Source organism: Schistocerca gregaria, chromosome 5 (genome assembly GCF_023897955.1).
Source record: "Schistocerca gregaria isolate iqSchGreg1 chromosome 5, iqSchGreg1.2, whole genome shotgun sequence".
Lineage (NCBI taxonomy): Eukaryota > Metazoa > Arthropoda > Insecta > Orthoptera > Acrididae > Schistocerca > Schistocerca gregaria.
This window is the reverse complement of record NC_064924.1, coordinates 259,616,666-259,627,040: the sequence shown is the minus strand read 5'-3', so window position 1 is coordinate 259,627,040 and position 10,375 is coordinate 259,616,666. Positions and strand designations below refer to the sequence as shown.

The 10,375-nt window shown below is 40.9% G+C and overlaps 1 protein-coding gene across 1 annotated transcript; it reads left to right on the top strand.

Annotated features, from left to right (window-relative positions):
- Positions 1-5,307: 5,307 nt before the first annotated feature.
- On the top strand, positions 5,308-7,683 carry LOC126273131 (ejaculatory bulb-specific protein 3-like). The gene is made up of 2 exons (XM_049976587.1): positions 5,308-5,542; positions 7,431-7,683. The coding sequence occupies exons 1-2, from the start codon at positions 5,347-5,349 to the stop codon at positions 7,619-7,621; spliced, it is 387 nt and encodes a 128-aa protein (XP_049832544.1). The 5' UTR covers positions 5,308-5,346; the 3' UTR covers positions 7,622-7,683.
- The last annotated feature ends 2,692 nt before the right edge of the window (positions 7,684-10,375 follow it).

The following is a 10,375-nucleotide window of genomic DNA, read 5'->3' as shown; positions in this document are numbered from 1 at the left end:
ATGTTACTAAGGCGAGCCTCCCTTACTCCGTCTTTTATTACTGTTGGCACTCTGGAGCTGTGTAGCCCAGGGAGAGACTTTGTCTAACGCTCTATAACAAATTATGTCGCTCTAGGTCTAGTAGTTAATAGCGGGATTACGTGGCATTAACAAAGACCCCCACCATCTTGGCAGATATACAAGTACTCTTAGTTTTACATATTTTCCTCAACTTCACGTATTACCGTGTTTCCCGCAATTTTATATATTTTGTCCTATGATGTAACAGTGTTCTCGAAGTCACGTCGACGTCGTGATTCTGTCAGCTTTGGTCGCAATTTATGTGTGATTTTCAGTGTGTGACGTCATAGTGTTAGAAACGACCATACGACCACGTTGGTAGAAATAATGACGTCATAGATAATCCTATAAGCCAAAGAAATTATGTAAGAAATACCACACTACATTACTAGAGTCTGTGACATCATAATAAAATTCTGATAGCTCTAACCAAAGATACTTTGTGGCACACCTATAAAGAGAGGCTAGCCGTATCTGCACCAACCCCAGCGAAAATCATATCGCCTGTTAGAGGGTAGATCACCCAAAACTCAGACTCCGACGCGACGGGGCGTAGCAGCGAACGCTGATGATCGCGAACATGGTGCCCAGCAATTGCCGAGTGACCTGATGTCTGTGTCAGACTTTTTTGTGTTAGCGAATAACACGACCAAATATTCTCTTACAAAAACTTTACAAATCACAACATATACATTTACACACAGAAAACAACCATTTCTTTATGTTTGTTTGGTGTTGTTTTAATAACATCCAACTTAATTTTTAATTTGTAATTTAAATTTACGGTACACTATGCTAACTTTCGGAAAAGTATCATCCACACAATTCCGAAGACGGCAAGAGCTGACAAGTGCGAGAATTATCGCACAATCAGCTTAACAGCTCATGCATCGAAGCTGCTTACAAGAATAATATACAGAAGAATAGAAAAGAAAATTGAGAATGCGCTAGGTGACGATTAGTTTGGCGTTAGGAAAAGTAAAGGCACGAGAGGGGCAATTCTGACGTTACGGCTAATAATGGAAGCAGGGCTAAAGGAAAATAAAGACACGTTCATAGGATTTGTCGAACTGGAAGAAGCGTTCGACAGTATAAAATGGTGCAAGCTGTTCGAGATTCTGAAAAAAAGTAGGGATAAACTATAGGGAGAGACGGGTCATATACAATATGTACAACAGCCAAGAGGGAATAATAAGAGTGGACGATCAAGAACGAAGTGCTCGTATTAAGAAGGTTGTAAGACAAGGCTATAGCCTTTCGCCCCTACTCTTCAATCTGTACATCGAGGAAGGAATGATGGAAATAAAAGAAAGGTTCAAGAGTGGAATTAAAATACAAGGTGAAAGGATATCAATGATGCGATTCGCTGATGACAATGCTATCCTGAGTGAAAGTGAAGAAGAATTAAATGATCTGCTGAACGGAATGAACAGTCTAATGAGTACACACAATGGTTTGAGAGTAAATCGGAGAAAGACGAAGGTAATGAGAAGTAGTAGAAATGAGAACAGCGAGAAACTTAACATCAGGATTGATGGTCACGAAGTCAATGAAGTTAAGGAATTCTGCTACCTAGGCAGTAAAATAACCAATGACGGACGGAGCAAGGAGGACATCAAAAGCAGACTCGCTATGGCAAAAAGGCATTTCTGGCCAAGAGAAGTCTACTAATATCAAATACCGGCCTTAATTTGAGGAAGAAATTTCTGAGGATGTACGTCTGGAGTACAGCATTGTATGGTAGTGAAACATGGACTGTGGGAAAACCGGAACAGAAGAGAATCGAAACATTTGAGATGTGGTGCTATAGACAAATGTTGAAAATTAGGTGGACTGATAAGGTAAGGAATGAGTAGGTTCTAGGCAGAATCGGAGAGGGAAGGAACATGTGGAAAACACTGATAAGGAGAAGGGACAGGATGATAGGACATCTGCTAAGACATGAGGGAATGACTTCCATGGTACTAGAGGGAGTTGTAGAGGGCAAAAACTGTAGAGGAAGACAGAGATTGGAATACGTCAAGCAAATAATTGAGGACGTATGTTGCAAGTGCTACTCTGAGATGAATGGGTTAGCACAGGAAAGGAATTCGTGGCGGGCAGCATCAAACCAGTCAGTATGACAAAAAAAAAAGTTGCTGAATCTTTCTCCGTCTAGTAACTTGACAGGTGGCGACGGCCTTGCCGCAGTGGATACACAGGTTCCTCTCCATCACTGAAGTTAAGCGCTGTCGGACGTGGCCTGCACTTGGAGGGGTGACCATCCGGGCCGCTGGGGGCTGTTGCCATTTTTCGGGGTGCACTCAGCCTCGCGATGCTCATTGAGGAGCTACTCGGCCATAAAGTGGCGGTTCCGGACAAAGAAAACCATCATAACGACCGGGGGAGCGGTGTACTGTCCACACGCCCCTCCTATCCACATCCGCAGCTGAGGATGACCCGGCGGTCGGATAGTCTCCATGGGCCACGTGTGGCCTGAAGACGGAGTGCTTAGTGCTTAAGTTGACAGGTACAAAGAAGGTATGTTCTGGATTTCCGATATGTATATGGCTTTTTTCCTACAACTATCTATTTTTAGCTTTAACGGTTATTTGTGGTCTTTCCTGCAAATCTTCTATCCACGAGCACGTGGGGAGTTTAATGTTACCTCTTATCCCTTGAGTAACACAGTGGTTATAGCACTCCATGTCTCTGTGTGTGCATCGCCATCTCTTCTACGGCACAATCTTGTGGAATTCCCACACAGCATTTTAAGTTTACAGTTTTCGCAAACGAATTAACATTAAGTGTTGTTATCCCGTTAGTTTTAAGGTATGCAGACGGTTGTTCTGTTGCGAGGTATACAACATGGAATGTCACCATCATTTTCAAGCAGATCCGGATGGGAATGTAGCTTCATACACGGATTTCTTCGTATGTCCTTTAATGTAGTAACTGTGCTCTATTCCATCCGTTTTACCCAGGACTCAAGCATCTGGCCACTTATAATTGCTATTTACAGTAAACTCAAGTATTTTATATTCCCCAGCCGTAGTAAGGTTCTGCTGCACAGTTGGTTTAATTCAATATTGTTTGCACAATCGAAATAGCTTTTTCTTTTTCCAATAGCGGTTTATATGTCTTTTGTGGCAATTTATTTCGCTACATACTCCAGTTTCCGTTTTTCGCTTCGATGGCTTCCATTTCCAGCTTTCTTATTCGTACGCACACCTCATTAATTGTATAAAGGAGTAATTCCTTCCATGGGGAATGGATTATGTCTGGGTCATACATTTATTCTTTATTTTAGCACTTATGGAAAAATTGTTTGTGGCGACCAGTCCATTCTGTAGTTTTATATTTTAGCCTCCAGTCTGGTAATACCATGTTTTTTAGCCAAGGAGGTCGTAAAAGTTTTTCGTATTTGCATTTCAAGACACTTTACAAATTGTATAAGGTGCTTGCCGATAATTTTGTTCAAGCAAGGTTTACTTATTGGTTTAAATTCAGTATGTGGCTAAATTAAAGGACTTACGAAGAAATCTGTTTATAAAGCTCCATCCCACCAGCAACTGCTTAAAACCGATGATGAGAATCGATGTTGTGCACCTCGGAAAGGAACAGCCGTCTGTAGAGCTTAAAACTAACAGAATAACAACACTTAATGTTAATTCGTTTGCGAAAGCTGTAAACTTAAAATTCTATATGGGAAGTCCGAAAGATTGTGCCGTAGAAGAGATGGCGGTGTACACCCAGGAAAACATGAAGCGCTATAATAACCACTGTGTTATGCAAGAGATAAGAGGTAACGTGCTCTTCGCTAGAAGATTTGTGGAAAGGATCGGAAATAACTGTTAAAGCTATAAAACAGTTATTTATAGGGAAAAAACTGGATACATATTGGAAGTCGGCAACATACCTTCTCTTTGTCTGTCAAGTTACTGGATGGAGAAAGAATCAGCAGAGTCCACCGTAGATTTAAACTATGAATTAAAGATTGAGCTGGATATTATTAAGGCTACACCCTACAAACATGAGGAAAAGGTTGTTTTCTGTGTGTAAATGTATATGTAAATTAGTACAGTTTTTGTACTGGAATAACTGGGTGTCTTATTAACTAACATAATAAAAATTCTAAGAATTTTCCTATTTACGATGATCTAAGCGCATGTGTTTCGGATACGAGTTCTGTGTAGTTCGATGAACATGCAAAGAAGCAGAAACTACGTAGTGAAAAGTATAGTAACCCTCGTTTCGTACCTATACAAAGGGACCAACGCACAGCGGAACTCGTTGTAAAATATGTTAAAGAGAGTAAGAGAAGGGAGAGGGGAGGGTGCTTCCCGTCATTTTTATCTCACAACTGCCTGGGTGTTTCCCCTTGGTCAACTGTCTGTGGTTCTCAAGGGGAGAGAGATTACGGAAACAAGGTGTGCATGTGTGTTAGACAACATCGGCTGTCCTTGTTCTCTGAATGGGGACTGGCCCGACATCCTACTGATGTATTTGAAAATGCCAAATGGTCGAAATCAAGATTGTACAATAGGAAAAACCAGTGTCTATATACTCAAATGATGGTAGCTTTTGCAATCTCATAGTCGATCTGAGACGCTATGCGGAAGTAGACTAGTAGAGGAAATTTGATAGTTGAACAGGAGTAGTCGTAATTTTAACTGGGCCTAGTAGGTCAAAGAGATGCTAGAAGACGGTTAATAATGTGATATAACATAGGGTGCAGAGAATTAAGGAGTACTTCAATAAATACTTCGGTATAATCCATAGAAGCAACACATAATTTGTACCATGAACCGTAAATCGGTAGTGTGTGTAAATTCTGGACACAGCTAGAGGCTGAACTCCGAGCTACTCTACGACCTCTCCGAGGGAGGGACGAAACAAATGTTTCACATAGATAACACGTACGTTCCTGCAGCACATTCTGAGAGGGTATGGAATATCAAATTCTGAAATACTTGAAGTTATGTTTCTCAGTTAATAAGTGAAAGCTCACCATCCACTAACCAGAATGTCGTTATCACAGGAGGAGAAGTATGACAGATAAAAGAGCATATGCTGTATGCTTTGCATACTCGCAAAAGATGGTTCACAACTGGCATTCGAAAATATTAAGGAAAGCGTACGTGGATGGCTGTAAACTGGAATGGAAAAACACGCCAGGCTGATGACGCACGAACGCCTCCCAGGACGGCAAAGGCCCTTGCAGTTGCGTGGTGGGGGACCCGCCTGCTGTATATATACTGGCAGCAGGAGACTGTGCGCAACAGCTGTGAACCCCGCACTGCAGACATGAAGGCCGCCCTTGTTCTCGTCTCGGCACTGGCCATCATTGTGGTCGCCGCTGCGGAGGAGAAGTACACCACCAAGTACGACAACGTCAACCTGGACGAGATCCTTGCCAACGACCGCCTGCTCAACAAGTACACCCAGTGCCTGCTGGAGAACGACGAAAACAACTGTACGGCCGACGGGAAGGAGCTCAAGAGTAAGTTGCCTGGAGCACCCGACAACATTCACTACCTCCCATGCTCTGATGAGCTTATAAAATGCATAAATATTCACTGACAATTTCGGTTGCAAAGTGAAGATTCTGTAACTAACCAACTTCAAACAGATGCATAGAATGAGTGATTTTGAGAACTGTGAAAACATAAAAAAGATATACAGAAAACTTTTGTAGTACTGTGTTACTTGATAATAATGAAAAAGTAATACAGAGACGTAGTATGAAAGATGTCACATGAAACAGTGGAGAAAAGGACTCTGTACAAAATGTGTAAGCAAGATCGCAGAGGTGTGATTACACAGTAAGTCATTAACGGATGGGTATCTTCGCGCTGGATAATAAAGGTGGAAAAGAACTACGTCAGGTTGTATTGTAGAAGTTGTTTAGGATTCTAGCTGAGACGTATATGTAGCGAGTGTATTAGTGATGACTCGTACTGAGAACTAAGAATAGACGATAGCTTACAAAGTTTTCCATTAAGTTACATTCTGGAATGTGAGATATCAAAACAGCAGGTCGTAGCTCCAGAGGTTTATAAGAATTTTAGCGTTACTAATAATATAAAGAAAGAGAAATCGCTTCTGCCATGCAAATTGTCATCCCGCGGTAAGTGAGGACTACACTAAAATTTTACAAACACCAGTTTGCATGGATGAGAAGAGGTTCTCCAAACAATTTTCTCAGATAGATGACAGCAGACGTAAACTTGGTGGGACATAAGAAAGGATCCTGAGTGGTTTGGGTTAAGGGGTAAGTGGTGACATCTCTGGCCAAACAAAGTGTAGGTTTGAGAGTGACAGATAAGATGCTATCAAGATGCACAGAAACCGGACAATGGATGGTAACAGGGAATACGAAACCTTGGCAGAGAAAGGATGTACAGATTTTGCCTGCAAAGAATAGATCCAGTAATGTGTAATTGTTATTGAACGTGGTCTTTAATGTCCATCATCGAACTTAAAAACAATAATCGCAGCATTATCAGTGTCGTATACAAAAAAGCAGCATGGAATTTGTTTCAATTTGCAGGTTAGCTAAAACAAAAACTTCTTCATGAAAACTTAATTCTTATGCAGGAACATACCTTTTCAAGAGTGTTACTGTCTGCTGTGCAGATCAGATTTGCAACCAACTGCATCAGTGAACTTATTGCTGCTATATAACCGTAAGGATTCAATTTTAGAAAAATTTCACTTTTATCCCTTCACTTAAATGAAGAAGTACTTTTTGTGGCCGATAATACTGGGTTGGTAGCACGAATTATTGACGTACCATACTATACTGGTACGTTTATATGAACTCTAATTAAAATGTTTGCATGTATTATTCATTTCCCAAATATAAAGCCTGAAATACTAAGAAGATATCAGCAGTGTTTAGATGAAACTTTTCGGCAGAAAGTAGATCCCGCGTTTTCTGTATGTTTCATACAATACTTCGTTCTTGTACTACTATAATATTTTAATTTTTTTTGTTCATATCTGTAACTGTCCATGGCTGTGTATGTTTTTGGGCTTGCTTAACACTGTCATTTGACCTAAGTTACATACTTCTGAGCGGAACACAAAGAATAGATAACACAGAATTTGAAATTTAAAAAAAAACTGCTGAACCTCTAAGTTTGTTTTAAGTACGCCCTACTTCAGCTGTGAAGCATCTGAAGGTAGAATTCATTATTAAAGTATAAAGTCACCATCTCTAGTATAAAGTTACTATCTCAGTTTCCAGAACGAAAATAAATACAAACTGATTGGTAGTACATAGCACAGTTGCAAGCACGAAGAGTTTTATCCACAAGTAAAATTACTAGTCTCAGCTTTAGATCTGAGAAACTCTCAGGTTTACAAATAGGGTTTTCTGCCTGCAGGAGTCATCCCCGACGCGCTCAGCAACGAGTGCGCCAAGTGCAACGAGAAGCAGAAGGAGGGCACCAAGAAGGTGCTGAAGCACCTCATCAATAACAAGCCCGACATCTGGGCGCAGCTGAAGGCCAAGTACGACCCCGACGGCACCTACAGCAAGAAGTACGAGGACAGGGAGAAGGAGCTCCACCAATAAGCACTGTACTCTCGCGTCTGTGTTGTGTAAATGTTCTGTTATAATAAAATATATCCTGTAACTACCGGCATTGTCTTTCAAACAATTATCAATAATTACATCCAATAATGAAAGAAATCAGAGTTGCGTTGATTAAAACCGCTGATAAATCCAAATTTTACCTCACCTGAATGGTTTATCTGTAAAATATTGTCAACATTTCGTGTTTGCGTTGTGTGGGAAGAGACATCGTAAATAGCCTGCAGCTATGTGTCAATGACAATCTAGACGTGTTTCAAAAGAGGTTTAATAATGTTTAGCTGACACTTATGAAGGGCACTCAATGGGTAGTGCAACATTAACACTGAGTACTCAAGTTTCTAATAATGATTAGTAATGCAATGCATTTGTTTCTGAAAGGAGGATGGTTTTATTCTTAATTCCAATAAACCATATAGCTACGTAGTCTCTTGGCTAGAGAACCCTGTTTTTAAACGTTCAGTGCGACGGCATTACTCCGCCGTCATGGTAGGGCCTATATACCAGACTGGTGTTGTTGTTGTTGTTGTGGTCTTCAGTCCTGAGACTGGTTCAATGCAGCTCTCCATGATACTCTACCCTGTGAAAGCTTCTTCAACTCCCAGTACCTACTGCAACCTACATCCTTCTGAATCTGCTTAGTGTAGTCATCTCCTGGTCTCCCTCAACGATTATTACCCTCCACGCTGACCTCCAATAATAAATTGGTGATCCCTTGATGCCTCAGAACATGTCCTACCAACCGATCCCTTCTTCTGGTCAAGTTGTGCCAAAAAGTTCTCTTCTCCCCAATCCGATTCAATACTTCCTCATTAGTTATGTGATCTACCCATCTAATCTTCAGCATTCTTCTGTAGCACCACATTTCGAAAGCTTCTATTTTCTTCTTGTCCAAACTATTTATCGTCCATGTTTCGCTTCCACACATGGGTACATTCCATACAAACACTTCCAGAAATGACTTCTTGACACTTAAATCTATACTCGATGTTAACAAATTTCTCTTCTTCAGAAACGCTTTCCTTGCCATTGCCAGTCTCCATTTTATATCCTCTCTACTTCGAGCATCATCAGTTATTTTTCTCCCCAAATAGCAAAACTGCTTTACTACTTTAAGTGTCTCATTTCCTAATCTAATTCCCTCAGCATCACCCGACTTAATTCGACTACATTCCATTATCCTCGTTTTGCTTTTGTTGATGTTCATCTTATATCCTCCTTTCAAGACACTATCCATTCCGTTCAACTGCTCTTCCAAGTCCGTTGCTGTCTCTGACAGAATTACAATGTCATCGGCGAACCTCAAAGTTTTTATTTCTTCTCCATGAATTTTAATACCTACTCCGAATTTTTCTTTTGTTTCCTTTACTGCTTGCTCAATATACAGATTGAATAACATCGGTGAGAGGTTACAACCCTGTCTCACTCCCATCCCAACCACTGCTTCCCTTTCATGCCCCTCGACTCTTAATAACTGCCATCTGGTTTCTGTACAAATTGTAAATAGCCTTTCGGTCCCTGTATTTTACCCCTGCCGCCTTCAGAATTTGAAAGAGAGTATTCCAGTCAACATTGTCAAAAGCTTTCTCTAAGTCTACAAATGCTAGAAACGTAGGTTGCCCTTCCTTAATCTAGCTTGTAAGATAAGTCGTAGGGTCAGTATTGCCTCAGGTGGTCCAACATTTCTACGGAATTCAAACTGATCGTCCCCGAGGTCGGCTTCTACTAGTTTTTCCATTCGTCTGTAAAGAATTCGCGTTAGTATTTTGCAGCTGTGACTTATTAAACTGATACTTCGGTAATTTTCACGTCTGTCAACACCTGCTTTCTTTGGGATTGGAATTATTATATTCTTCTTGAAGTCTGAGGGTATTTCGCCTGTCTCATACATCTTGCTCACCAGATGGTAAAGTTTTGTCAGGACTGGCTCTCCCAAGCCCGTCAGTAGTTCCAATGGAATGTTGTCTACGCCGGGGGCCTTGTTTCGACTCAGGTCTTTCAGTGCTCTGTCAAACTCATCGCGCAGTATCGTATCTCACATTTCATCTACATCCTCTACCATTTCCAGAATATATAGACCCTCTATATACTCCTTCCACTTTTCTGCTTTGCCTTCTTTGCTTAGAACTGGGTTTCCATCTGAGCTCTTGATGTTCACACAAGTGGTTCTCTGATCACCAAAGGTCTCTTTAATTTTCCTGTAGGCAGTATCTATCTTACCCCTAGTGAGATAAGCCTCTACATCCTTACATTTGTCTTCTAGCCTAGCCTGCTTAGCCATTTTGCACTTCCTGTCGATCTCATTTTTGAGACATCTGTATTCCTTTCGTCTTTTTACCTACTTGATCCTCTGCTGCCTTCGCTACTTTGTCCCTCAAAGCTACCCATTCTTCTTCTACTGTATTTCTTTCCCCTATTCCTGTCAATTGCTCCCGTATGCTCTCCCTGAAACTCTGTACAACCTCTGGTTCTTTTAGTTTATCCAGGTCCCATCTCCTTAAATTACCACCTTTTTGCAGTTTCTTCAGTTTTAATCTACAGTTCACAAACAATAGATTGTGCTCAGTGTCCACATCTGCCCCTGGAAATGTCTTACAATTTAAAACCTGGTTCCTAAATCTCTGTTTTACCATTATATAATCTATCTGAAACCTGTCAGTAACTCAGGCTTCTTCCATGCATACAGCCTTCTTTCATGATTCTTGAACCAACTGTTTGCTATGATAAAGTTGTGCT

Excerpts from the sequence above, each read along its gene's own strand:
- LOC126273131 (XM_049976587.1), top strand. The coding sequence starts at position 5,347 with ATGAAGGCCGCCCTTGTTCTCGTCTCGGCACTGGCCATCATTGTGGTC. Across the intron at positions 5,543-7,430 it reads CGACGGGAAGGAGCTCAAGA|GAGTCATCCCCGACGCGCTC; the intron begins GTAAGTTGCCTG and ends TTCTGCCTGCAG.